This window comes from Python bivittatus, unplaced genomic scaffold, assembly GCF_059951505.1.
Source record: "Python bivittatus isolate LINGU-HERP-01145 unplaced genomic scaffold, Pbiv_v1 ctg000200_np1212, whole genome shotgun sequence".
NCBI lineage: Eukaryota > Metazoa > Chordata > Lepidosauria > Squamata > Pythonidae > Python > Python bivittatus.
The window spans coordinates 7,910,545-7,938,341 of record NW_028277040.1 but is presented as its reverse complement, the minus strand read 5'-3'; the positions used below and the strand labels follow the sequence as shown (position 1 = coordinate 7,938,341).

Below are 27,797 nucleotides of genomic sequence, written 5' to 3'. Positions count from 1 at the left end.
ACACACATTTTCTTCAAAATTGTTATTGAATGCTAGTGTACAAACGTCCACACCCCTATGTTTTTCTTTAATAAAGTGTATCCAGGTACTTAACCCCTGCCTTGTATCTTACCAAGATCAGCTCCTGGTAACACAGAGACAGATCTGTCCCCCTACCCACCAACAATCTAGAGGAGAAAGATATATGGAGGATTCATGGGGAAGATGGCAACTGGGGCAGCATGGCTTGCCAGGAGAAGACTTTAGCCCTTTTAGCGTCTCCTTTTAAACTGGCAGAAACTAGCTGCTGGGCATGGCTGTGAGTAAAGAAAAACAGATGACATACAAAAGTGCACATTCTCTTTTTTCAGTATACGTCGTTTAAATATCTACCAAAGGGCCAGTGATCTGACCTACAATCAACCTACAATCATAAAAGCTGGAGGGGAAAAGGAAGGTTATGCCACTTCTTCAAATAATTATCATGCTGTTCAAGTTCAGAGAGAGGTCCAATTCAAGTTGTACCATAGTTATCTACTTAGTCTCTAATCCACCGAATGGCAATGTCCACTGATCTCCAATTTAAAAACAAGCAGAAATAATTTTTAAGTATCAAAATGCTTCAGTTCAAATGGCAGAAATTTTATAAACTCTTTGTGAAATGTTGGCAAGTTTTATTTATTTTGGAATAAAAATAATTTAACATTTTAATATTATTTTAGGCATCATATTAGATGAAATTGGCAACTGTTGGAATTCTGTTTTTGAAAGCTTTAACAATTAATGTACTATTAATCTATTAACCCATTAAGTCTCAAATCCAGGGAACCATCACATTAATTATGAATCCACACTGGCTCAAGACTTCCCCTTACGTGGTATGAAAATCGGTCTTGAAAACCTATGCGATGTGGGGAATTAAAAATATATTTTGCTGTCAGCATGGCGTCTGATTCATCAAATGAAAAAGAAGCACACATCCCACAAGCACAAGTGTCCTTTCATTTTAGAGATATGCCAATTTCAGGCCTTCTTGCTCACGAAATGGAAGTAGTAAAGAGCCACTTGCGAAATGGCTACATGATTATAAAAAAAAACAATCTGCCTTAATTTCCAAGTATAAATATAAACATGTGTAAGAATATTCATTCTTTCTCCCTGTCACATGAATTTTCTGATAGTAACAATGCATGCCATATATGCGTTAACGTGTACATACTCTAAAACATGAGGTATGGGCGCACATACAAAACACATTGTTTAATATAAATTCTCTTAAATGCAGCCCCTAACCTTTATTTGCCAGTCCAGTGTATTGTTAGTACATGATTAAGTTGCTGAATATTGGGGCAAACTGGTACTGAAAGGTAGGCAAATATAGGCAATGTGTGCAGGCAAATAGCAAACAGGGAAACATACTTCAGTCAAGCTCAAAATTATAACTTACTCCACATTCTTGCACACCCACCTCCAGGCCAGGGAGATTCGAGGGGAAGAAAGTTGGGAGCAGCTAATAGTCATACACTTATCAAGTAACTCTGTAAAAATCTCTCCCAACAGATATGCAAAACACAGATAAACAAGCACATACATACACAGTACATAGAGTGTACATCTGCATGGTTCCCGAAAGACCACTTTCAGTAAACACACACTGCAAGGAGCAGTCAAGCAACGGTTGCTAGTAATATAACTCCAATTATTTCCCCTCGGTCAACTATGATTCTGTTCGTCTTTGCCTTGTAAGAGACTGAGCAACTCTGGATTCTAGCCTAGTGGAAGAAACCTCCTCCATGCAGCCCAAGGCACAATCAGAATCCCAAAGTGTGACAATTAATCATGAGATTGTCTAACAGCAGTGCACAAAGTACTGTGCTGAAGGTTCCTTTGAAAGATTTAAGAACCCTACATAAATCATTCAGGGGTAACCCATTAATATTACAATCATATGCACAGTTTAAACCTCATGAATAGATTGCAGTCTATCCCCTTACCAGCAGTGGCTGGGAATAGAGTTCAAGCTGAGCTCGGTATATTATGTCATCCAGGGCTTCCTGACCAAGTTCCCATTGTCCATTGTAGCTATATATGGATGCAAAGGAAATAACACAGTGCATTATTTTCGTGATCGTTTTTCCCCTATCACTTATCTTCCAAATATAGCCCTTTCTTTTCCCTCTGTTTTGCTAGTGTGAGCTATAAGATCTTATGTAAATCGCTGACTCAGAGCTACAATTCTTTCTTGCTCAATTCTATCTACACTTTCAGTCAGGAGAATTTCATTAGTAAAATTATAATCAAGTAGAAGCTTTCCACAGTAAAAAGTCAACTTTATAACAAATGTAAGTTACTTGATTATTTTTCACAGCAGAACATAGCACAAATATTATAATCAGAAGGGGAAAAAAGGAAAACAGGGTGTTAAGTACTCCAGTAAAGGGTTACTCAGGTGGTCACACTTCCATTCGCTGCTGTTTTTTAAACACACACAAAATGTATATGTTCTCACTTGTACTTAGGCTAATAACATACTTTCAAAGGGCCAGCCCACTAATATGGCAGAAAAATTGCCTGTCAGAAGTCCATTGTCCACTATTAATAATTTAATAAGCATTTACGTTATATTTTATTCTTGTAAAAATATGAATGATTTGCTCAAAAGTAAAGAGCTCTTCCTTATCCAAAATTTAGATACATACACAGCATAATAGATTCCAGTGAGCAGCTGAACCATGAAATCAGGATCCAATACCACTCTGCAACCATCTTCCTTCCAGCATTTTTCATTTTGTCGAGGAAATCCACTCACACAGAGTCTGGCAAAACATAAAAGCATTTCTAAAAATTAAATCTTGATCTTACAAATATTTTGAGTAAACACATTTTTATATTACAAATTTTGTATACAGAGTTCTAAACTCCAAATCAAGCTATTTGAATAAAAATATTCATTTTTTACTTTATTTATTTGTGTTTTTCTTTACAGTTAGACTCAGAAGACTTTGGGTGGTATAGTGTTGTGAGAAAACTGTTCACTTAAATTAAAAACCAAAGTATTTGGAGAAAGATGCAACAAAGTACAGGTAGTCCTTGTTTAGTGACTGCCTCATTTTGCAACCATTCAGAGTTATGATGGTGATGAAAAAGTAACTTTGCGACTAGTCCTCACATTTACAATCTTCACAGGTCTGCAAAGCAGAGGAAAGCTGAAGTAAGATCATAAGCACCGTCACAGTTTCACTTAGCGACTGCTTCACTTAACAACTGAGTTGCCAGTTCCAACTGTGGTAGCTAAATGAGGACTACCTGTGTACTTTATTGGAATGTGCTTACAGTGATCACTGGGCTTCTTGCCAGCAGACAGAAAGAGAGCCCCCAGTGCAACACACCTACAGATTATATATGTTTGGTCAATTACATTTGAAACACAAAGATAAAAGGAATAATACAGTTACCCTGCAACTCTTCTTCTGAAATGCTTTGATAAGCTGTTAAAATGAACTTCCTGCTATATTTCACATTTGCAATATTCTTCCTGATATTATTGACATTTACAATAAACAACATTGTTTACATTGTAGTCTCCTTTTACACCATACCATTCCTCCGCCCTAGAAAGACAGCTGTCTGGTTTATGTTAACTGTCTCTTGTCCAGGGTCACGGTACTAGACACTAGGTTACACAAATATAACGTTGCCTATTATCTCTATGGGTGTATAAGTTTTAATATATTTAATTCTGTTATACCTCCACAATAAATAAACATTAATATAAGACATCCCACTAAAATAATCCTTTCTCTACATAAAACCACAATAAAAAGATGGCTAAAATATCATGGGATGACATTTAAATTACAAGAAAGTTACTATTCATTATCATTTACAATATTTCCTACTTTATGAAGTTTTGCATGAAAGCTTCCTTAGTATATATTTTCTTCAAAGTGAATATCCCACAGTATGTTTTTGTACATTTATATTCTTCTTTAAATTCTGTTTACTGCTGCCAGTCCATACCACACAAACTTGATTTCTGTGGATGCTGCCAATTTATCCCCACTGAGATCCCTCAGCAATTCTTTCTGCAATTCAATATTAGTCTCAATCAAATTATATCTAATCACATTTATGGAAAATATCCAAGTAAGAACTGTCAATGTCCACCTAACATTTAACTGCAGCAAGCAAAATTTGAGATCCACCCAAAGCCAAGATCAAGAATATCTTTTTAACAATAAAGAAATTAATCTTTGTCCACCAAAAGGATTCTAAAGGGAGAATGGGCTATAAGAATGTACACTTTAGATTCAAAAATGATTCTCAGCATCAACCCAAGCTTACCCTTAGATTTTTGATCTGGATACTTTAAAGGCATGGATCTAGCGTGTGCTTGGCACAGATATTGTGGAATTTTGTTACTAGAAGATATTCACTGATTTATCATTGTGGGAAGAGTCTTACAAAAAGTAAAGACTGAAATGAAACAGTAAATAAAAAACTAATAGTAGTGAGAACTGGAAATAAGATATTAATGTATAGGCTCTTCTCATCTTGCTTCTCTTCTTGTCATAAATTTGTCTAGACTCTTTGGATGTAGGCTTAGTACATGGGCTACATATTAGATATTTCTATTGCTAACCTGGTTAAAAAGAAAAACTGGTGCTCCATAAGATCAGTTTTGGATAATCTTGATTAAAACTGAGTTTTCAGAGTGGGACTTGGATTTTTTTCCCTGTTTATTTTAATTCATCTTAGCATCAAGTGGAAAGAATTTACAATGGAAGGGATATGGAACATACATGGTTTAATCCCCATAGTTGTCTCTGGAAGGTTAACTGACAAAACCTGCATCCTGATGCTGCAGCACAAACTCTTTCCTTTACATACATACCTGCAACGTTGTGGCACAAATACAGAGCTTGCATCATGCTCCGTGTTTTGTTATTTTGGCATCATCGTGTTTGGAAAAGGATGCCTGTGTTACCCCCCACCCCTACACCTCATTAATCATATTTCACTGTACATCTGCAACCAGCCTAAAGCTCCAAGCAACAAACATATGTATCTCTAACACCCATAAAACCAGCTCCTTCCCAGACACAGGAGATGCCATGCTCCTTTTTTCTTCTTTCCTCCAGTGAATTAGGAGGATTTGATTTTTCTTTATCTAATTTAATGGAGAAAATGTGAAGAATCTAAGTTTCTAAATTTGGAATAAAGCAAATTGTTGCATTTACATACTCAAATAAAAAGAAGCTGGGACAAATTATGGCAAACAATCAATATCTAAATGTTAAGTCTCATATGATATGTGAAACTTCCATACCTCTTCCTTTCCATATGATTTAAAAACGCTATGAAAAACACTCCCCTCAACCATACCAAGTGCATCATTCTTACCTAGAACCCATCCTGCAAAGCGACTGATAGGAAGAGGCAGGCATATAGACGATAGCAGAATTATAACACAGCATAAGAAAGCTCAGCACTTCAAACCTAGAGAGACAAAGGGAAAACAGATTGAAATAGCTAATATTCTATTACAAAACCATTCTGTTGATGGGTTTGTTAAAAAAAAATACCAGAGAGTAGTTCCCTTTTCACTTTACTTCATTTGGACTTGATGTAGCAGTCTTGGAAAATATAATAGCACAGTTAAATATTCTACCACAAAAATATTGTAAGATAAGGAAGGCAGCAGGACGGAACCTGATCTCTGCTGAGTGTCATACCAGACTCAGACGTGGATGCCAAGGTGCCTGCTCCAGATGTGCCAGGAGAATGTCAGCACTGGCAACTGGCAAACAATCAAATATCTGAGCCTGACTCCTGGCAACCATCTGGAGCATCTGGTCAGCAGTCAGTGAGGATTCCAAGCTATATAAGAGTGACCACTGGCTGGCAAACCTCTGTTGGGAACAACAAATCCAACCTGGGCCCTGTGTGCTTATGCCTCCAAACTCTCGCATCCTGAAATGCTAATATTCTGACCTCACACTGGCTGATGACTTCCCCATGAACACCTTGGAGTGTGATCTGCTCATTGTTTGGGAGGTGGACTTGTCTGCAGGCAAGCTTCTGCGTGCTTGTAGACTTTGCTAGTAAGTATGCTCCCAACTATGCTGACTGTTGCTGCCGGTAAATTTCCAATTTCATGAAGTAAACTACTTGAAACCTAATCTCTACGGGTTTGGCTGGCCTGGAATAGGGGCCTGAGCTGTTAAAGACAAAACTTGACGGACTTCCTTATTCACTCATATCAGTCATGCTTGTCAAATGCCACTTAGCCGATGTGTCTGTTGAAGTATTTAGGATGGTAGCCAGGTTCTGTGCAACTGGTAGTGCTATCAGGAGATTGATGGTTTAGTGTCCTCAGGTACTACATATTAAATGTCCTATAGGCTTATTTTCCTGATCAACAGTAGTCCGTTTTTAACTCTTCAGCTTTAATAATCTCTCTTTATTTTATTTTATTTTATTTTATTTTAATGTATTTGTATCTTATTTTATTGTTGATTTATTTTACTTTATTTTTCTTTATCATGTTTTTACTTCTCTGTATTGCCTTACTTTTTGCAATCCATATTTTTCTATTATTTGTCTCTGACCATAACTAAAATTGCAAAAAGTACTGAAGTAAAAATACAAATAACGTCCAATTCTTTTACACAAAATACAAATAGAAGTAATACAATCTGGGTTCAGTTAATGAATTCACAATGATGTACAAAACTGAAACCTGAGTTAAGCAGGAACATGACTATTTCAAAAGAGCCTATAAATCCAGATTATTAAAGAAGAGTCTTCAGGACTTACATATTGGAAGGCACTCATTAGAATCTACCTAGTAGTCAGACAAATCTAATACTTTCTGCTCTCCTTAACTATCTCACACTTCAAAGTTAGGGAGCATTTTTCTTTTAAGATATTTGGACTGTTATGGTAAAATCCACTATGTCACTTGCTTACCTGTTCTGTGCAGTGAATGTTTCTCTTTGAGGGTGAAGGTCACTATAAACTACTCTGATGAGGTCATGCTGACACAGGGCTCCCTCAGTCAAAGCCATGGATCCAATTGTAGATGGCTTAGAGATTACAAAATGGTGACATATTATTTAAGCATAATTTCAAGATACCATAAATAAAGTCTAACAAGAAGGAAGATCTCATGACTGTACGCAAAGTTTAGAGAGTCCAATTTAATATCAGATGGCATTTTGCTTTCTCTTAGAAACAACTGTTACACTCAACCTAATTTCTTATCAGAAGTCTAGGAATACAATTGTATACTTACCTCATGGTAAATTGAAGGCTTTGATAAGGAAGGGATAGTGAAAGATAAAATTTTATTATTCCCGTCTTTGTCAGCGATTTCCTACAATACAAAAATGTTTGGAAATATAAATTAATTTATATAATTCTGTCATCTTAATGCCAGCAATTAAGACTGCAATGGGCAAATTAAATATCCACAGAAAAATTTCTAATGGAAGATGAAGACTTTGTTTTAGCAACAGACCAGGTTACAATTTGTAGAGCAGCTTTCCACAACTTCATTGGCAGGAACCTTTTTATCTTTGCTCAAAAGTCTTGCAAATTCTGTACTATTTCATTTATTCAAGCATTTATATCCTGGTTGTATATTTTAAAAAAACAAACAAGGTGACTTACAGGAAATATTAACATACAAATCACATGCAAAAGACAATAGGTTAGCAGGCAGAGTAGTATCAGAGTTCATTCTCTGGAGGTTCAACAGAACAACCAGTCTGGCAAGCCAAACAACTGTCAGAAAAGGGAAGTGTCCACAAGATGTCAAAACTATCACGAAGGGGGCAAATAAGCCTTTCTAGAGAAGAAGACACCATGCAAAGACATAGGGCTGGGATTTTCAGGGAGTAATGCTCCGGAGGAGGGTTGAGTTTTATTTTTGTTGGTTCCTCAGGAGTCTGAAGCCTAACCTAATCACCTTTGTTTTGCTTAATATTGATAATCAACAAGAAATTATGCTCTGTCTTTTGCAGACTGTTGTCAAGTACTGACTGTGTGATTTTAGAGGAGTCCTTGAGCTGCCTATGGCCTATGGGCTGCCCACCTTTGTTTTGCATTGAAAGAGAAGGTCAGTGCGTTTCCACTGTAGTCTTACTTACCAAGTTGTAAATTCCTAGAAGTAGGGCTTCAATGCAACCATTGCTCTGCCTATCTTTGCTGACAGTAAGACGCAAATAAACCCAAATGAGTTCTGGCAAGAACTGTAATGTGAACCTTTTGAGACGAACCTCAGAACTACGGTAAAGTTCAAAGAGTTGGTGGCAGACAGGTTCCAGAAACTGGAGGAGACAAATAATGTTCATTGTGGTTTATTCACTGATGTCAAACAATCAATTTAACAATGGCACATTGCCAAAAGAATTATAGAGATGGAAAGGATCATTTAGGACATCAGGTTCAAACACTAGTAAGTACAGGAATCTAAATTAAAGCCTCCCACAAAGACAGCCATGCAGTTTTCTTCTGAACACATCCAATGAAAGATGGTCTACCATCTCCCTTAGTAACTGATTCTACTGTTGAACTGCTCTTATAATGAGCAAGTTTTTGCCAAACTTTCACCCCAAATATACCTTCTTTTATGAAGTCTTTCATTTGATGTCTTCTACTATGGAATGACAGATCCTGATCAATTAGTGCACTACATCAGGTATTATTTCAGGTATCTGAGCTGTAACAGCATATCCTCTATCCCCATGTCTTGTCTTCTCAAAGCTAAACACAGCACTTCCCTCAATCCCTCTTGCAGGACTTAGTTTCTGGTCCATCATCATCATCCCTTTTTCTGACCTGTTCCAGTTTGTCTAAAAGTGTAGTAGACAAAACTGATCACAATATTCAAAGCGGGGTCTGGCCAATGTGGAATAGAATAGAACCATTGTTTCAGTGCTTTTGAAACTATACTTCTGTTGAAGCAGCCTAAAATTGTGTTTTCCTTTCTTTTATAGTCTCTTAGCCATGCCACACTGCTGTCTCTGACTCTGATTATATAGTTTATATATAATATGCTTCTGCTTATGTAGTTTATACTAACTATAATGCCAAGACTTCAGAAATACCAAACCAAGTATCCCCATTAAATGAAGAATTCTGCATTTTTCTCTGCTAAATTTCAGTCTCTTATCTTCAGCTTATTTCTCTGAACTATCACAAGTATTCTGAATTTTGTTTCTTGTACAATGTCATAATTATATAATAAAAGAACTGAACAGAATTTTGTTTCTGTTTTCACAATATGAGCTATCTCACCCACTTTTGTGTCATCGATAAATCAGATAAGCATTCTCTTCATCTCTTTATTCAAGTATAAAAATAAGAAGAGTACCAGACCGAGAAAAAGAACTTTGAGGGATCTTACAATACTTCTCCAGTTTGCTGAGGAAGCGTTGATCAACACTTTTTGAATACAGTTTTTGAGCTAACTATATTTCCACCTTACTGTTGTGCCATCTAACCTAAATTTAACTAGCTTATTAATTTGAATGTTACTTTACTTTAATACTTTAACATATTATTTCCTGAAATCAAGATATCCATGGCATTCCCACCATTTATTAAGGAAGTTATCCAATAAAAAAGAGGTAAGGTTAATTTAGTAGAACTTATTCTTGAAAAATGTATGCTGACTTCCAGTTAGCACTGCATTGTTTTCAAGGTATTTACAAATATATTGCTTTATGATCTACTATGGAATTCTTCCTAGGTATCAGTGTCTAGCTAACTGGTTTGTAAGAGCTGGAATCCTCCTCTGAGGGTAGAAGAAATCTTTGTTCTCTTCCAGTTGTCTGGCACTTTATCGATTCTCTAGGATTTCTCAAAGAGAATATACAGTACTTGGTTGGAACACTACCAAGTTTCTTTCATACTCTGGGACGCAAGTTATCTGGCCCTGGAAACTAGAACTCATTCAAAATAGATAGATACTGTATTTCCTGACCATACTGTTAACAACCTCAAGCTGCAATTGTATCCCTTGTCCTACTCTTCACAATTGCCTAGCAGAACACATAGCCTACTGTCAGAAAAGATTACATTAAAATAATAATTCTCCCTTTTGTTCATTCTGAAATTGTGTTTATTAAATTGTTTCTACCAGGCTATTTTATAAAGTTACTAATAAGCCTAATATAAAAGGAAAGACATTGAAAACTAAAATCTACCAAAACAAGTCTTACAAGAAGCAAAATAAAGCATTATTTCTGCAACTCAATTCAGTAAATAAATTTGAAATAAAACCATCTTCCCTAATTCATTTATTTTTTATTTTCAATCATTCCTTTCTTCCAGCCTTATAAAGAGATTCTAGCAGGTTACAACATACACATTTCTTTTCTTAAAAAATACAATAAAACAGAACAATATAAAACTTAGTTCATTTTAAAAGCTAAACGGGATTTTAAAAGTCTGCTTTCAAAGTAAGAAGTTCCAAAGTATTTTAACATAGAAGTCCTGTCAAACATCCAACCAGCCACATCTCAAAAAGCAGTGGAACAAAGAACAGATCTGCACAAGATTACTGTAGAAAAAGTTTAACTTGCTGTTAGTAAAGGATTCCTATGAGCAGCACATGAACTCTTAAGACATTGGTTCATGTAGGTTTATAACTTGTATGCCTGCTCCATCTCTTTTATTTCTTGCAGAAAGATAACACCTCATGAAAGGAGGCAGGCCAGTGTGCCAATGGGAGGTCTGAAATGGGTACTAAGGCACAGTGCCAGGACTCAGCGATACACACCAGGAAGAAGCCCAGGAAGAGACACCCTTGGAAGAGGTAAGAGCACAAAAAGGCTAGAGAAAACCAATCTCTGCCCTTGCCCCTGAAGGACAGCCTTGGAACCTGAATCCTGCGCAAGGCCTGGCTCAGTGCCAGGAGCTCAATAAGGACCACTTGTATCCAGGTAGCACAGGAATGAGACCCCCCCCATCCAAGTTGCTCACAACACCCAAAGGGTCACGATTCACACTTTGAGAACCCTTGAACAAGAGAGTTACAGTTCATTTATCCAAGCATCATAAAAACATGCTTAGGAAGAAGAACCTGCATTTTGTCTTTAAAGCATACCAAAGGCCATGTGCATACTTTCCACAGCTATTCTGATATAATACTCTTGCAAGTTCCATAATCCAGTGACATAATTCCATCTGCTCATATTATTTTTCCAATCTTTCTTCTTATTCCCAGACACCCCTTAGAAAGAATATTTAAACTCTTGGTTCATAAATTCTATTTAATCTCTTACAAATACAAAAATATATTCCTTTCAGAAATCTACCTACCTACCTACCTACCTACCTACCTACCTACCTACCTACCAAGTTTCTTTCTTTTATCCTATCTTTTGCTCTGGAGCTCAAGATGGCATTCATAGCACTTCTTCCATTTTCCCCACAACAACCACCTCTGAGATAGCTTGGACTGAGAGAGTGCAACTAGCTGAACATCCAATGAGCTTCCATGGCTTAGTGTGGACTAGAACCTGGGACTTTCTGGTCCCACTCCTCACCACATCAGCTCTCTTTCAAATAACCAACTAAGGAAACAGAGATAATCATGCTTATTCATCCTGAATATTCAAGTAAATTCTTTGTCCCATCCGGCAATGTACTGGTAAATGTTTAACAACTAACTCTGCCAGCTCCACTGTGATCCACATGCCAGCCATTGTGGCTCAGCTCTGCTCTCAACCTGCTCACAAAGTTCCAGAAAATTTAACAATCAGCTCTCACAAGCCAGCTCCAGCACACCACTGGTTCCATCTGCAACAAACTCTGTACAATGCAGAAAACTGGAATATTTTACTCCATCTTATTCAAACAGCACATTTGAATGCAGTTAAATATTTTAAATAGATTGTGTTTAACTTGAAAATATTCTCCTGTTGAAGACAAATGAAGTAGAACAACACAGAATAGATGGAAGCAAACTGTTACTTATGCTAATTATCTAACGGACAGCAATTAAGAAGCTCCTATATGAACTGTATTAATGCACACGTTGTTGCCTTTTTTTAACAGTGATTTGATTGTTTCATACCTCATTATTTGGGTCTTGAATAACTTTATAAAGAGCTGGCACCAATATTTTCTTCCGATGAAGTGTTGCTGCATAACTGGAAATCTGCATTTCAGGTAATGCCTAAGAGAAAAAAACAGAAGCAAGAAGAATGTGTTCCATATCAAGACTGGCTTTGATTTTCTTATCATGCTTCACTGAACAAGCCATAGTGACCTAAATCACATTGATGAGATTCATACATCACACTAAGCAAAATGCAAAAATAAACAATCCACATTTCGGCTTAGTGTTATATGTATTCTGGGCCACCATTGTAAGCTAGGGAAGGAAATACATCTACAAATCCTCAACAAGCTACTGCATAGGAAGAAAAGCGTGGGGGGAAGAGAGATTGAGACAGTGGTACAACACAAAATTTCTTCAGATCCAGCAGCCAAGCTTGGAAGTTATCAAAACATATTCACCTTTTAAAATTCTCACCTTGAATTCTGATAGCCATTCTTCTACCACACCACGTTCTGATCCAAGCATTTTCATAAAACTTCTATTCTTTTATTACCTTTGAGGAGGTTTATTACAAAGAAACAGTTTTAGTGTCTGAATTATGTAATTTTATCCCTGAAAATCCATATATTCATCATCCCATTGCAGAAACTATTTAAAGCATTTACACTTTTAAACATGACTGGGGCAGAAAGGGGAGAGCAAAGGAGGAGGACCTATATCCACAATATAGCCCATACTTAGTCTCTTACCAAATACAGTACCAAGAAAAATCAGCTAGACAAAACTGAAATGTATCGTGGAAAAAACCATGTGGTATCTTCTAATAATAAATCTGGCTATGGTACAAAGGAAAAAAGGTTTCATAAATATAACAACCTTTGAATCCAAGAACCTGTATTTCCTCTATTTGTTGGTGAGCAGTTATAAAACGTTTATTAACTAAATAACATGTATGAAAAATATGCATGTAGAAAGATTAGAAAAGAAATTAAACAATAAAAGAATTTTCTGTTTCAAGTCATAAAACTAACTTCTCATATCCAATTTTTAGTTAATTGTTATACTTAATCACTGTTCAATATTTAACTTGGACAAAATTAAAGTTTTCTGATTATGCTATGTAAGTGTTCTGAATTTTTGCAGAAATAAGTGTTAGGTAAGGTCACACTTAGAATGAGTCTAAAAGATCACAAGTGGAACAACTGTTGGAATATGAGGCTCTAAATTAATTCAACAATAATATAAATGGAAAATAATTGCTAGAGGTTAAAATAGAGTGACTGCAGTGCTAAAGACTAATATTACTACACTAACATCAGAGAACGTTTTTTGATCATTTTCTCACTAGTGGCTTATAGTGTCTTCACAGCATTATCCAGCCATCACTGAAGTGGTATCAAATCTGTCCTCATCACTGTTATTTTGGCAGAATGATGGTTGGATGACTCTTAAAGATGCCATAAGTGGTTAATGGGGAAATGACCTTTATAATACATATATACTGAGAAAAAGTAGAAGCAGAGGTTAATTAACTGGAATAATCATTCCTTCTCACTTCCCTCCACAGATCAGTGATTCATAAGAGACTTCAATAGTTTACACACTTTCTTTAATTTAGCAAGATCATTACCAAAACTATTGTTTTCTTGATATGTATGTCTTTTATATAAAGGACATTTACAAAAGCCTGATTTATTTTTCAACTACAACCTATAATATCAGGTTTATATTTGTTTTAACTATTCTCATACTTCTGATTTCTTAGTCAAAAATAATTTAACACAAGAAAACAATATATCAAGAATACAGAATTAGCTAAGATAAAATAGGATTTGTGAAACTGATTTTCATGGCACAACCTTGGATTCAAATCAATTAAATCATATTGGCCCGCAACCATATATTCTTCAAGGGAAGGCTTAGCCTTTAACATATATGTATGTCCGTGTAAAATTACAGTACAATGCATATACTTAAAATAACATAATTTCCCTAAGTTCTCCAACTTGTAATTACTGGAAAGTGTGGTTTATTCAAAACTCAGTGGTGAAGCATTCAATTTCTTCTTCTTCATACATGGAAGGAGAAACATGTTAATCTGAACATATTGTTCGCCAACCCAGCCAAATTCCAGATATGTGGACCAATTCTCAAAGAAGGCTGTCCCAGCTGGGAGTTCTGGGAGTTGTGTTCACATATCTGTGAATGTGATTGGAAAAGGCTGCTCAGCTTTATAATGATAAACCACTGTATTTGCATTCTGTTTAATCTTTATCTTAAATTTTCCTCTGTTTAAAATAACACAGTGTTTTCCATACAAAATAACTGCAAAGTTGCTTAACATAATGTTAAACAATAGTAGTTTTAAGGAAAAAGGCTGCACAAGTAGATAAAGTTTTAGCAAGATAGGACAAACTTCTTCTTGGCCAGCTCAATATTTGTAAGCTTCTCAATTGGTAACAATTGGGAGACTGCGTGGGGTTTCCTCATTGTTTGGGAGTGTATTGTTGGCTGTAGGGAATAACAGGAAGATCTGTTATATGCTGATGGGAGTGTATGGTATTGAAAATTTCCCTTCCTCCTAACCTAACTTCCCTATCCCAATCAGCTCCCTATATTTCCTATATCCATAAATGTTTATGCAATCATCTCATCAGTTGGAAACAAGATCTCAACAAATTACTTGCAAACACTTAAATACTACCAATTAAATCACCTCATGTCACTGGTTACTGACAAATCCACTGAAGAGGAATCAAATAGTAGCACATAGTTTTGAATATTTTTTGTAACAGAAGAAAATTGGAGAGTATTTGTCTTATCACAAATTTCTAATCATTAAGTTGCCACTGTTTAGTTCCCCTTTAAAATACATTTTTAACAGTAAAAACAGTGTTACATTCTACCTCTATTTGGATAAATTAGTTTTCTAATTGAACTGGTGGAGGAATGCTGCCATTTCCCAGTCTGGAATACATTTGATAGTGCTTCATCAAATCATGGAAACTGTCAAAAGCAAAAACACAAGACAGATTTTTAAAAATGGGCAAAGAGTAAAGCAAACTATGTTACAACATGAATATACAAATTGTATACTAAACTATACTTTTGGCTCTCAAATTCCACAAATAGTTGAAGTCATGCCAATTTTTTCAAAAAACAGGGATACAAGTAGAATCAAGCCCAAAGGCAAACCACCCATTTGGGACTTCCCAATGGTGCACTGGGGCAGCTGGGAGAAACAGAGGAGAGTCACATAACTACTTCTTCCCTGCTGCTGGTCCAGCAAAAGAGAAAGAGAATGATCAACAACAAGCATGGGAGAAGAGCCCTTGCATGATTCAGTCCCTCTCTGCCCAACTTCCAAGTCAGTGGACTGATCTGAAGAGGAAGAGGTAACTGGCAGAAGCAGTGGTGCTACTATCAGTAATTGTGATAACACCTGACTTTAGCATGGTGGAGGAGGTATGTAGCATCACAGCATTTCTTATGTTTCTCTCTTGCTCCTTCCTTCTGCACCACTCCTTCTCTACAGCCCCTATTATTTTATTTATTTTATTTTTTATTTTTATTTATTTATTGTTAAACTTGTATGCTGCCCATCTCCCCCAACAGGTGACTCTGGGCGGCTCACAACAACAAAAAGGAAAAAACACCAATCCCTCCAACAATGGCTAAAATCCATAAATAATTAAAAATAGAAACATACATTAAAAATCCTTTAAAAACCCTGTAATTTTTTAGCCTTAAAACCTTCAAGATGCTGGCGGGGGGGGGGGAACCAAACCCATCACCCCACCAGCCATCTCCACAGATGCGAGCCCCCATCTGGCCCCCAGGCCTTCTGGCAGAGCCAGGATTTAAAAGCCTTCCCTTTTCTGAAGGCCAAGAGGGAGGGGGCACACCAGACCTCGGGAGGCAAGACGTTCCATAGGGCGGGAGCCACAGCAGAAAAGGCCCTCCGTCTAGACCCCACCAATCGAAATTCCTTGACCAGTGGGGTCTGCAACCTGCCCCTTCTGCTGGACCGAGTGGGGCGGGCTGAAATAACTGGGGTGAGACAGTTCCTCAGATAACCTGGTCCTGTGCCATAAAGGGCTTTAAAGGTGATGACCAACACCTTGAATTGGACCCGGAAACAAACTGGCAACCAATGCAGCTCACGCAATAGCAGTGTTATATGTGCCCTCCTAGGGGCATTGAGAACTGTCCGCGCCGCCACATTCTGCACCAGCTGTAGTTTCCGGATACTCTTCAAGGGTAGAGCTCCATACACGTTTAGGTTTTATGAAAGGCAAGAGAGATTGATCCAAGGGGAACCTGTGCCTACAAGCCCAAAGCAGTTGTTTTTCCCACCTTCAGCCTTTGTATGTGCCAGTTAAAAACATAGTTATTTTAATAATTAAATACATAAGCCATACTCAATTCTGACAATGAATTATGTCACACATTAAAAGAAAACATTCAATTCCTCTTTTTTTTCTAACAACAGTTTAGAGTTACAAACAAATCCTAAATTTTGGTTAATTGTAAGGACAGTTTGTTGAAATGAATTAGTTTCATGTTTTAATTTAAAACTACTTCATTAACTCTAGTTTATCACATCTAGTCATTGTGCTAAACTATAGATAAAAAAGGAGCAAAAACCTCTAATAGTCTTATTGTAGACATGAAAGATTGATAATCACTGCCCTCAAGCTCAATAAATTTTATTTACTTGAGATCTTGGCATTGAGGATAAATTTGTGCACTTATCCAAGTGAGATACTTTTTATTTGGGAAGATGGCCCATATGCCTTCAGACTATACAGTACACTATGTACTATATTTGTATTTTTTATACTTCTTTATAGTCATTAAATTATTTTGAAAGCTACATCAGTGGCATATGAACATAGCGTCTGCTGAAAAATATGGAAAATTAATCTCTCAAAAATCTGCATAACTGAGGTAAATAGGAAAGAACAGTAGACTAGGAAACAAAACCTCCAAATCAGGAAGATTAAAAACTAATAACCAAAGAAAATTAGGCTTTCCTTTTTAATTTATGAGGGTATTTTATATTAAAGAATAAACGAGGACAAATTAGTCTAATTTTAAAAATTCCTTATCAGACAGAAAAATTTAATCTAACATAGAAACTGCCCCTATTTACAAGTTATAGAATAATATATAGATATTTAAACTGAAAATAGCATTAGTACAGCTGTTTCAAGTCCACTGACGACATATTAGATTACGGAATGGGGGCACAACATTTTGGAAGTTCTGCTCCTCTCTGAAACTCCAATTCCAAACAAGTGAAGCTGTTCTTAGTTCACAATATGCTCAGGTAAACAACTGTCTCAACTCCATCCCAAGGTGAGAAACTTTACTCTGGTGTGGCATAATGGAAGAAACAGCAACAATGATGCTGTAACACTACTCACATAATGCACACATAATGCAGAAAATGGTTCTTCTTTTAAAGGGGGCTTTTCTTCAAGTCTCAGCATGAGACATCTAATGCCATCAGAGGTATTTTCCAGGAGTAAAGTATAACACTTTCAGGGGGTAATGAAAAAAAGGACACACTTTAGAATGGTTCCCTGCCTATATTTTTTAAAGAAACCTTTCTTTGACATTAGATCCATAATTATTTCACTTGTAAGTCCTATTATTTTTTATAACCTGACCAAATTTATAAAAGTGCACTTTTTTTTCTCTTGTAATAAGGCAGTATTGTTTAAATGATTCCTTCTGAATGTTTAGTCTCCTTTCCCTTTTAAAAATTTCCTCTAAGTTTTAATTTATGATCTTATCTGAAAACAAGATAAATAAAAATGATTGTTTGTTTACTTGCTTTTATTTCAGTCAGAGAGCAGCATAAAACAAGTAGCATAACAATCATTCCAAATAGAAATGGAAATAAAATATTGTATTAATAAGAAAAATGAAAATATTATTAGCACAGAATTACAAAGTATAAAATATAACACCAGGGAAAAACTAATAAATTTGCAATCTATAGTCTAAATGCCATAAGTGGTTAAGCTAGATAACTATAGATAAATACATTAAAAATACTAGGGTCTGTAAGATACTATAACAATTTAAAACATCCTAACTTGTAATGAACTAATACTTGCTGCAGCCCTACTAGGATTTGATTGGGATTACTGCAATTACAATCCAGCCACTAGAAGCAAGATAATAACAAGATAAAACATGGTGTAATTGGAATGGTATATGTATGTTGGAAAAAAAAGAGAGAAAAGATTATGAGATATATTGAGTTAACCTAGACAGGCTCAGCATTACCTCACTTGGAGAAGTGAAGTTGTTGGCCGTCACTCATAGCTTGGATACAGAACCAGGCTACACTGTCTGAAATCCCCACCTCCTAGTCAGCTAGCAAGAGGCTATGGTAACCAGCCTCTGTCCTGCTTGGGTATTACGTTATTAATGGGGAAATACAAGTATTTTGGAGGTCTCTATAAAAAAAGTAGTGCAGCAACATATGACCCAAAGTTTCAATTTCCTCCTCATCACAAGGACAGAATTGTTCTTTAGGTATGTTATAGAACCTTCCCTCCAAAAGGTAGAAGGACAGACATTACAACGGGCAAGTGTAAAAGCTCTTCTAGTGTTTTTAGTGGTGATATTGTACAGGTAATAAGCAGGTGCAACACTTTTTCCTGAGTTCACTGAAATAACATACAGTGACACCTGGCTGAGATAGTTTTGCAGGGCAATATCTCTGGCACGTTACTTGAAAGATCCTTGGGCCTGATCAAATCCCATTGGAAGCAATATATCAATCCACAATACCTTGGGTGTCACCAAATAGTTTCCAACAAGAAGTTTGGAATTTATTTTGAAGAGTTAAAAACACCAGACAGCTTGGGTTAAAGATTCATTTCAGCCAATAGCTAACGTGGATTATTTGAGCATGAGTTTTAACTGGAATCATTCTAACCTAAAGGGCTGAGTTAGGGACACAACAAGGAACTAAAAACAAGTTCCTTGAGAAGCTTGATTGAACAACTTCTAATGGTTCTATGCAGATATGCAGATATTTAGAAGCCATAAGATAGCTTTGCTATTACTCTGGCCTCAACCACTTTTAGTCCACCAGGTATGTAGTTACCTCCTATCTTGTGAAAAGCTTTAGGATGGCAGCTACACTTCTTCTGACCATCTCTTTTAGAGATTAAATTTGGAGCCTCCATGAGCCAGTGGCATGGAAAGCAATTCCAGAGTATTTGAAGCCCTGAACTTGCTTTATATTGTTCCCATTTACTTGCCACCTACAGTTGTATCTAGAGGGCCTCTGTTAAAAATGTACACAAAACATTTATCTAGTAATATACTGTAACTAGATATTAAGTGCCATACAATTACTGGGTTCTGCCCAAAGAGATGCAGATACATTTTGTTCATAAATGCCATTTTTTTCTCTTATACCAAGTTCATACCAATAATATAAAATATGAATGTATAGGATGAGCTTTAAAAATAAAATTGGTCTGTTGACTTTTTCTTCTCATTAGCTATTAATTTTTATTGGTATCCTACAGATTGAAAAAATGCTGATTTCCTCAATCAGAACCATCCAGACGTGTTAGACTACAACTCCTATCATCTTCATACACCACAGTGGGCAACACACTCACTAGGAGATTATAAGAGTTTTAATACATCAGGAAGGTACTAATTTGGAGAAGGCTGTACTAGTATATCCCATTTTAGGAAGCATCATTCCTATTTAAGCAAGCAGCTAGATGAAACAGTACAATGATATATAGGTCTGTGAGTAAGTCCAGCTAAGATAGTCATTACTGGCCTTCCTACCTTGTCATTTAAATATCATCACAAAATCTGTACAGCAAAACAAGTCTGAATATGATAGAGGCAGACAAATGACATAAGCTACTATTATTTTAGTAAGCATATTCAAAATACATGATAAAAGATAATGCTAATTGTAAGCAGCATCCAGATATCTATAGAATTTTATATTGAAAAACACACTTCTAGCATTGTATTTTAAAACAAGAAGTTTTGTTTTAAGAAATTAAAAATACCTGAACAGCCACTGGACAGAAGGGAAATGCCACAATGTAATTAAAATAAAAATAACTACAAACAATCAGAGATCCATCATTAACATATCTGTTCTATCATGCCTTGTTCATATAAGATAGCACAAATATTACAGAAGGTTTTGTTTGATTATTATCTACTTCAGCCTTCCCTAACCCAAATTCTACCCTATTGCTAGGGATGATGGGAGTTGCAATCTAAAACATTTGGAAGGTTCCAAGTTGGGGAAGTTTGTTTTATGCAAAAAAAAAAAAAGTTTCCTATTTATTGACTTGCAATAACAAATTGCTCATTAAATACAACAACATCTAAATACACCTCATACTTTAAATATATAAAATGGGACTATGTTTTTGATGATCTCATGGTTAATAATAGTATAATAATATCAAAATACCAAGTCAGTACTTCATTTTAAGGTACTCTTCTTTTACAATTGGAATTCACTGATGATATGCAAATAGTTGTATATTTGTATGTTATGAATCCATTTACTCACCACCAACAGCATGGAAAGTGACCTGATGTAGCTGCATTAAGTTAAATAGAAACATGTTCAAATGCAGCAATATTTCCATCTTTATAGCATAGATTACGAGATATCAACTGAATATCCAGATTTAATACAATGTTGAAAAGCATTCTAATACTGGAAAGCAGAACATAATAAATAAGGTACAATGGCATAACAATATACCAAAAAAACAAAAACAAAAACCCACAACAACCCACAGAGCAACCTAAAGCAATCCAAGAATCGTTTTTAAGTGTTCATCTTCAGAACAGATTTCTTTACCTTTTTAGATGTTCCCACCACCAGTTTCCCTAGAAACAACATTATGTAGTCACCCTACACTAAACCTGAAGCACTCTCATCAGCTACTAAGCAATAACCCAGGCAACGCAAAGCAAGACAAATTACCAATCCATCTTTTGTCAGCTCCTATAAGAGAGTCAGCTCTACTTACGTTAACCTGAATACTGCCTCACTCACATAAAGCCAGCAGTTTTTATGATTCTCATACTTATATTTTTTTCCCAGATTTGTTCTCATTTGCTGATAAAAGGATTTTTACCCATTGAAGTTCTGTTACTCAGTTACATCAGGCCTGTTGAGATCATCTTTTTAAAAGTGGGCCAAAAAATTGGATGAATTTTCTCCAATTTTTCCATCATAGTACAGTTCCTTTTTGAGACATATAAACTGATGTAAACAACCAATTACAGCCACTCAGTTTTATATCTTAAAAGCATATACTTTTCTATGATTGTTATTCTGCTAAAGCTTCATATAGCTGGGGTGGGGGGAGAGAATGGGCATTCTATTCTTCCTATTCAAACTTCAGTATCCTTTTCTAGCCCTCTCACTGTGAAGGGTTTTGCAGCAAAAGCCAAAAACGTCTTCCATTGGTAAGTATTTCTGTCCATAGCCTTATGATTCTTCAACTTGCACTAGTTACAGGCCCTAAAATCTGTTTGCATTGGCCATGGCAAATTTTGGTTCTCAAAAAAAATTCTCATGAGCCCTACATATATGTCCTTTTATTCTTCAGTTCTTTGTACAGAACCCATTCTGTACAGTTCTCTAAAGAACATATGGACATGTCCAATTTTTCACTGTGGCATTTGAATTCAGCAACAGGAGGAAGCCTGTTTGCAGAGACGAAGTATGGGCAGTTTCGCAACCACACGGTTCTCTCCTCGGCTTACTTCTTTGCATAAGACGCCCTTCAATTTTTAGTGTAACGATTTTAGAAGAAAGTATTGTCTTATAGACAGAAAAATATGGTAAAACTGTAGCTATTTTACAGTAATCTGAAGAGCACAACTTTATACTCACTTAAGTAAAACAACAATTCTGTACATTAACAAAGAGAAGTGGGCATGTATGTATGAATAATGTTAACCAAAATATTTCATGACCATTGGTAGCTAACATTGAAGTATAAAAAAGAATATACTGGTGATAAAAAGTATTTTTAAAACCAAAGGAGAAAACACAATACCTTAATCTTAAACACAACGGAATATATGCTTGATCTCTTTGAGATTACCTCTAAAATTATTTTTTTTATAAATCCACATGCTCAGATTTGGGTTATGAATCAAGTGAAGTATAATGGTCCACAAATAATAAATACTACAGCATAAGCAGTAATTTATAAAGAAAGCACAGAAGTTCTGTCGAAGTCAAGCATTTTAACAAATTCGCCTTTCATTTCAGACTGATATGACAGATATCCAATTTGGCTAGACAGTGAAAACTCATGAAGCAAGCATTTCAAACCCTGCTATTATTGCAAGAACAACATGCACCTTCTCTTAACTTTTCTTCCTTATTAATATTTTGGGCACAGTCCCCAGAAACCTCTTAAAGAAAAACATGGCACTTTTTTTTTTAATTGAGTAGTACTGAAAGCAGTGTAAAATAAAAAGTGAACAGCTGTCCACAAGTGTTGACAGCATAATGGCTAGGTTTTAAAAAAAAACACACACTTAAGTGCCTTAATTGAAGTGGAAAAGCCAATATGAAGAAACAGGAAAATAAGAGAAATAGAAATCATAAAGCAAAATCAATAAGAAAAATGTATTCAGAAACAAGAAGTGTTGTAAATTATGACTTCCCTTACTGCTATGTCATCACCCATGCTAGGTCAACGCCTATACCTTCTCTCTCAAAACTGCTGAACCAATTCACAACTATTTACTCTATACATAATTCCATGTGCAAAATTCTTATAAAACAAAGATATAAATATAAAATAGCAGTCTAAGCATCCAAAATGAAATTTAGGGTAGAGATATAGTACAATAAAAATTAGTAGCAGCACTTCTGCTGGCTTCTACTACAGTACATGTTATGAAACAACGAAACTGTTAGTAGTTGAAACTACTGTAGCTTCTTCTCTAGAGGACTAGTTGTTTTAATAAAATATATTAACAAATAAATGCTTGAGTGCTGTAAAATAATGCCAGCAAACATGACTGGTCCATAAAACAGGGCTAATGTGTGAGGGATATTTCTTGGACATTACTTGCAGATATACCTAGCTAAATGTTTAGGACTCAGATACAAGATGCAGATTTACTTATGACACTAAGCTATAGGTTTTTTTTTAACGTTTTCACACTTTGTATTAATGTGCCTATTGTGGCTTGTAATTTATGATCTATCATGCTTTATATAACTGTGGCATACACTCTACATTTGTTTAAACCATGATCAGTTTAGCATCTACTTATCTATTTCAGGCGAAGCTACACAGTACTTAAAGAGATTTTAAAAAATCAGTACATTTATTTTAAAATACTGACATAAAATAAACTTAACCAAAAGTATCAACCTCTTTAAAGATGCCTTCCCCCCTTTTTTTTTTTAATGAACTTCAGAGTCATAATGTAATTCCTCCAGAATTACATTATGAATGGATGCTTGCCATAGTTATTCTGTAATAAAATTATGGACCCTGTCCACTATCAAGGAATTCTTATTAACTGCTGAATTTTTAAAGGGGTCTAAACTAATAGCAAATATTGAACAAAACATACGGCAATTACAAAAGACTACAAATGCTGGACAAACTGCTTTAACTCTGTCCCAATGTCTGGCTTTACACCAATCGTGAATCTTTTAGGGAAGTCCTTGCTACATTTGGCTTTCAATTATCGCTGGACTACATCACCACCAAGCACCATAAGCACTGGTCAGAGACTTCATTCACTACTGAGGACCTAAAGCTGGGGAAATCTTTCCAGGACTTCCTGCACAGGGCATAAAACTAAAATTATGTAAGGCTTAACTTCACTTTTTCATAGTTCATGTGTTCTCTGTTTCTTACGTGGCAATGTTTTTTGGTTTTTGTTTTTTTTTTCCATATGGGAAAGATTTAATAAACAAAAAAATTCAGTGAACAACAGGGTTGTCTTTGCTTACAGCAACTGAGACCCTAACTGACAGAAGATGTTCTCAAACATCTTCTCATGAAAAGCAAGGTGCCAAGTAGCAGCATGTACGTGATTTTATGTACCATACATGAACAGATAATCTCACTCATTAAAAAGGAATTGTTCATACTAAATGTATATAGTATGTTCATGTAACATTTAATGATCTCAGGAAAAAGAGACATTATTGTTTACTTTAATATATAGCCATTTTAAACAATGTATATAAAAATCACCAGAAACAAACCATAATTTTAAGGCCTGCCAGATGTTTACCAGAGCAGAAACACAAACATTTCTAGTTAAAGGATGAACTTCTCTCTTTAATATTAATAATTTATTATATTACTGAAGAACTAAATACAATGCTACCTAATATTTATATACTATATTTGAGTATTCTTCATAACTGAAACCAGCAATGCAAATGTCTGTGAGAGACTTAAAGCTAAGTATTATGTTATAGTTTACAACATGGAGGCTTGTGCCATCTTAAAAGTCCAACTAATATACTACCATATAGCATAAGCTTTCTGGATCACTGATCAGCCCTCAGATACATGAATATAGACCTGAGATTGTATGTGCATCTGTATATATGATTCGAACGGAAGAGGGAACTGTAAACAGTGAAGTCCAAGAAAATTAAATACAGAGGTAATTACATGCAGACATTATAAACCACGTCTGCTCACAAAACAGACAGGTGATCATTTTCTATTAAATCTGCATTCTCCCTGTGATACAAGAGTCCTCATTTGGGATAGCACTCCATACATATGATGAACTGTTACCCATACACACTTATGCCACAATAACAGAATTAGCTTGTAATACACTTCAAACCTCTTTGTTTCTGCTGCTGTAAGAACATAGTTACTGCACATAAAATTTTATCATATATAGCACATAAAGCAAGTAAGAATGCTTGTCGGGGAAAGCTGATGAAATGTATACAGTTCCCTTATTTCAAGCCATGCCATTATCTATCACATTAAGTATTATTACTACTTGACTAGTAATGTCTGCCCAAGGCCTTATTTGCCATTTATGCTATCTAAATTTCTATTAATTAGAGCTGCCAAGGACTGGACTTGGAATATTTGCATGGAAAAGATTAGGGTTACAAGGTGTGGGTTACAAATATCTGGACAACTAGTTGATAGCAATAATGAGTTAGAATTTTCTGTATAATTGTGCTGCCATCTAGTGGATTTCTAGGATTTCTGCAGCCCAGACCTGGAAGCCCCTGAAAAAATAATATCCACCACTAAGCTAAGACCACACGCCTAGACTTACACACAGACCCTCCCAAAACCTGGTAGGCCAGGACGTTTTTCTCTCTCAAGATAAAGGTATAGGATGGCAATTCAACCAGCAATATTGGTGATCCCAGCCCATCCCAGTTCACAGTGTGAGAAGAAAGCTGTTTAGCAAATGTGTGGCCAGGGCACCCATAGCACTTCTACCAGACAGATTCAAACTGCAATTCAACCCCTCCTTCTCCCTATTTTCCTGTTCTCAAAGGCGAGGGCTTCCCTAGCTAATAGAGGCAATGACCTACTATATTTTCAGTCATTAAGCTTAGACAAAAAGTTCAGCTGGGTCAGTATTATTCAACTGTAAGGCATTTTAAGTCTTGCACCAACAGCTATCATGCACATTTGCTTCTTTTAGTGATTACTATGCATGGCAAACATGTCTGAACCAACAGAGCTGCATTATACAAATACAGTCCACGTAAGTTCGGTACTTGATCAAGCACAAGTTCTCCCAGGTCTTAGGAAGTGGCATTTCCCATCACTACTATCTGATTCTTTTAAATGACCATGCCAGGAACCGGATCTGGAATCTTCTATGTGCAAAGCTTGTATTCTACTACTGAGCTAAGCTCATCCTTTACCCCAGTGGAGCTGCTTGCTTATAAGAAGTATTTGTTTCTTTTCAATAGGACTAAAGCAGTAGTATCCAGGAAAATTGTAGAGAAAAATTAGAAGTTGGGGAGATGTTAATGGGGAAAGAATGGGACATGTTAACACAGTGGGCAGTAAAATCTATGTGGCTTTATATGAACTACAGACAGACTATGCCTCTAGTTATCTCTGCCACAACCAGAGCTTTCTGGACTTCATGGTAACAAAGTAATTATAATTAAATTAACTCTTGCTTTTGGTGCTACTATCTTGGTCCCTTGGAAATTAGCTGGAGTCCTCACAAAAGAAGTGTAATCAATACTTAACAAAGCAGCTTATTTCAAAAAAGTCCTTTATGGTGTAGAATTTGTCTGACCTGCTTCACACATTATTTTTCTTCTATTAGCTAACATTTTAATAATGTATTCTTTTGAAATGATTACATAATATATATATTTTACTTCTAACATTCATGTAGTGGTTAAGGCACCAGGCTAGAACTCAGGAAATCATGAGCTCTAGTCCTGCCTTTGACACAAAGCCAGCTGGGTGACTGTGGGAACAAGTCTCTCTCTCTCTGCCCTAAGAAGCAGGCAATGGCAAATCACTTCTTAAAATCTTGCCAAGAAAACTGCAGGGATTTGTCCAGGCAGTCACCAGGAATCAAGACTGACTCAAAAGCACCAAAAAAACAAAAGCAAAAAAACCAACTTTGCAGTTGTGTAAACCTATCATACATAGATGAGCTGGTATTCTCTAATACTCATCTGCCCTCTAGCACAAGCAGTAAACAGGCATCTTTCTAGTAATTAAAACAATTTATTTAACATTAAACTATCGGACAAATTCATACAGAGCTCATTGTTTAATGCTACTCACCACAAACTGCAACATATTTTTAGTGTTCCACAAAGAAAACATTTATGTTGAAATTTTCTAAGAATTTTGATTTGATATTTCTCCTTTCAATTCACAAACTTTGCATTTTAAAAAAATGCACTTAAAAAAGAACATTATCACTATCATTTGAAAAGCCAGTCACCTCAGCAGACTTTGCTCCTAGTTTCAGAGTATCAGAAAGCAATTGGTTTGGTACACTCCTTTCAAAATGACAAATGGAAAGGAGAAACTGAATAGGGTACACTATTACACCCAGCAACTATTCATTTTTTGTTCAAATACGACCACTGCAACTAAGTGGAATAGACAAGAAGCAAGGAGACAGGAAGCAGCAAATGGGCAGGAGCAATTATGAGTAGCTACAACAAAATCACCAGTGGAATAGGGAAGAAATAAATACACCTGCCCCCTATGTCAACTAATTGATTTCTGTGCATCTTATCCTGCTTTATCCTTTTTAAAGAAAAGCGAACTTACACTGTTCCAGTGAGTCGTATGGAAAAGGAATAAGAATCTGAACTCAGAGGCCATGGTCTAGCAGTAGGTATCGCACATATTTCATCTTTACAACATCAATCATGTCACTTATTTAAATACAGCTTTGTCATACATGAGCTGCAAAAACCCAGATAATGAGTGGCAGTCAAGAGCCATAATGGTTCAACCTCTCTGCTGCCCTCTAATAGTCAGTTAGATGTTTGCAGCCTAGATATGGCCAACCTTAGCTACCAATCACTTTCAGTATTGCTGCGCAATCACTATAGCAAGCTGGCAATTAACTTTTAGATTTCCAAACTTTGTCACTTATTTTTATTCTTAAATAAGAATAAAAATGTGTTGTCTGTTAACTTACAATTGTTAAAAATCATCTGAAGCTCTTTGACATTTCACATACACGT

The 27,797-nt window shown here is 35.9% G+C and overlaps 1 protein-coding gene and 1 long non-coding RNA gene across 6 annotated transcripts in view; one reads left to right on the top strand and one right to left on the bottom strand.

The window, feature by feature from the left end:
• Nucleotides 1–27,797, bottom strand: part of HYCC2 (hyccin PI4KA lipid kinase complex subunit 2) — a 48,535-nt gene that overhangs the window by 12,440 nt on the left and 8,298 nt on the right. For all 5 annotated transcript variants that reach the window (XR_015795184.1, XM_025166513.2, XM_025166512.2 and 2 more), the window contains 9 exons: nucleotides 14,962–15,061; nucleotides 12,530–12,608; nucleotides 12,068–12,169; nucleotides 8,133–8,312; nucleotides 7,277–7,357; nucleotides 6,952–7,067; nucleotides 5,383–5,478; nucleotides 2,679–2,795; nucleotides 1,974–2,061 (listed from right to left, as the gene is read on the bottom strand). Coding sequence is in view for 4 of the 5 variants with exons in the window: in XM_025166513.2 (XP_025022281.1) it covers nucleotides 1,974–2,061; nucleotides 2,679–2,795; nucleotides 5,383–5,478; nucleotides 6,952–7,067; nucleotides 7,277–7,357; nucleotides 8,133–8,312; nucleotides 12,068–12,169; nucleotides 12,530–12,586 (837 nt within the window). In the remaining variant the exon portion in view is untranslated. The remainder of the gene's footprint in view (nucleotides 1–1,973; nucleotides 2,062–2,678; nucleotides 2,796–5,382; nucleotides 5,479–6,951; nucleotides 7,068–7,276; nucleotides 7,358–8,132; nucleotides 8,313–12,067; nucleotides 12,170–12,529; nucleotides 12,609–14,961; nucleotides 15,062–27,797) is intronic.
• LOC148216532 (uncharacterized) lies at nucleotides 5,688–12,519 on the top strand. Its single transcript, XR_015795185.1, has 4 exons — nucleotides 5,688–6,083; nucleotides 8,007–8,101; nucleotides 10,674–10,804; nucleotides 12,163–12,519. It is a non-coding gene; the product is annotated as an uncharacterized LOC148216532 (long non-coding RNA).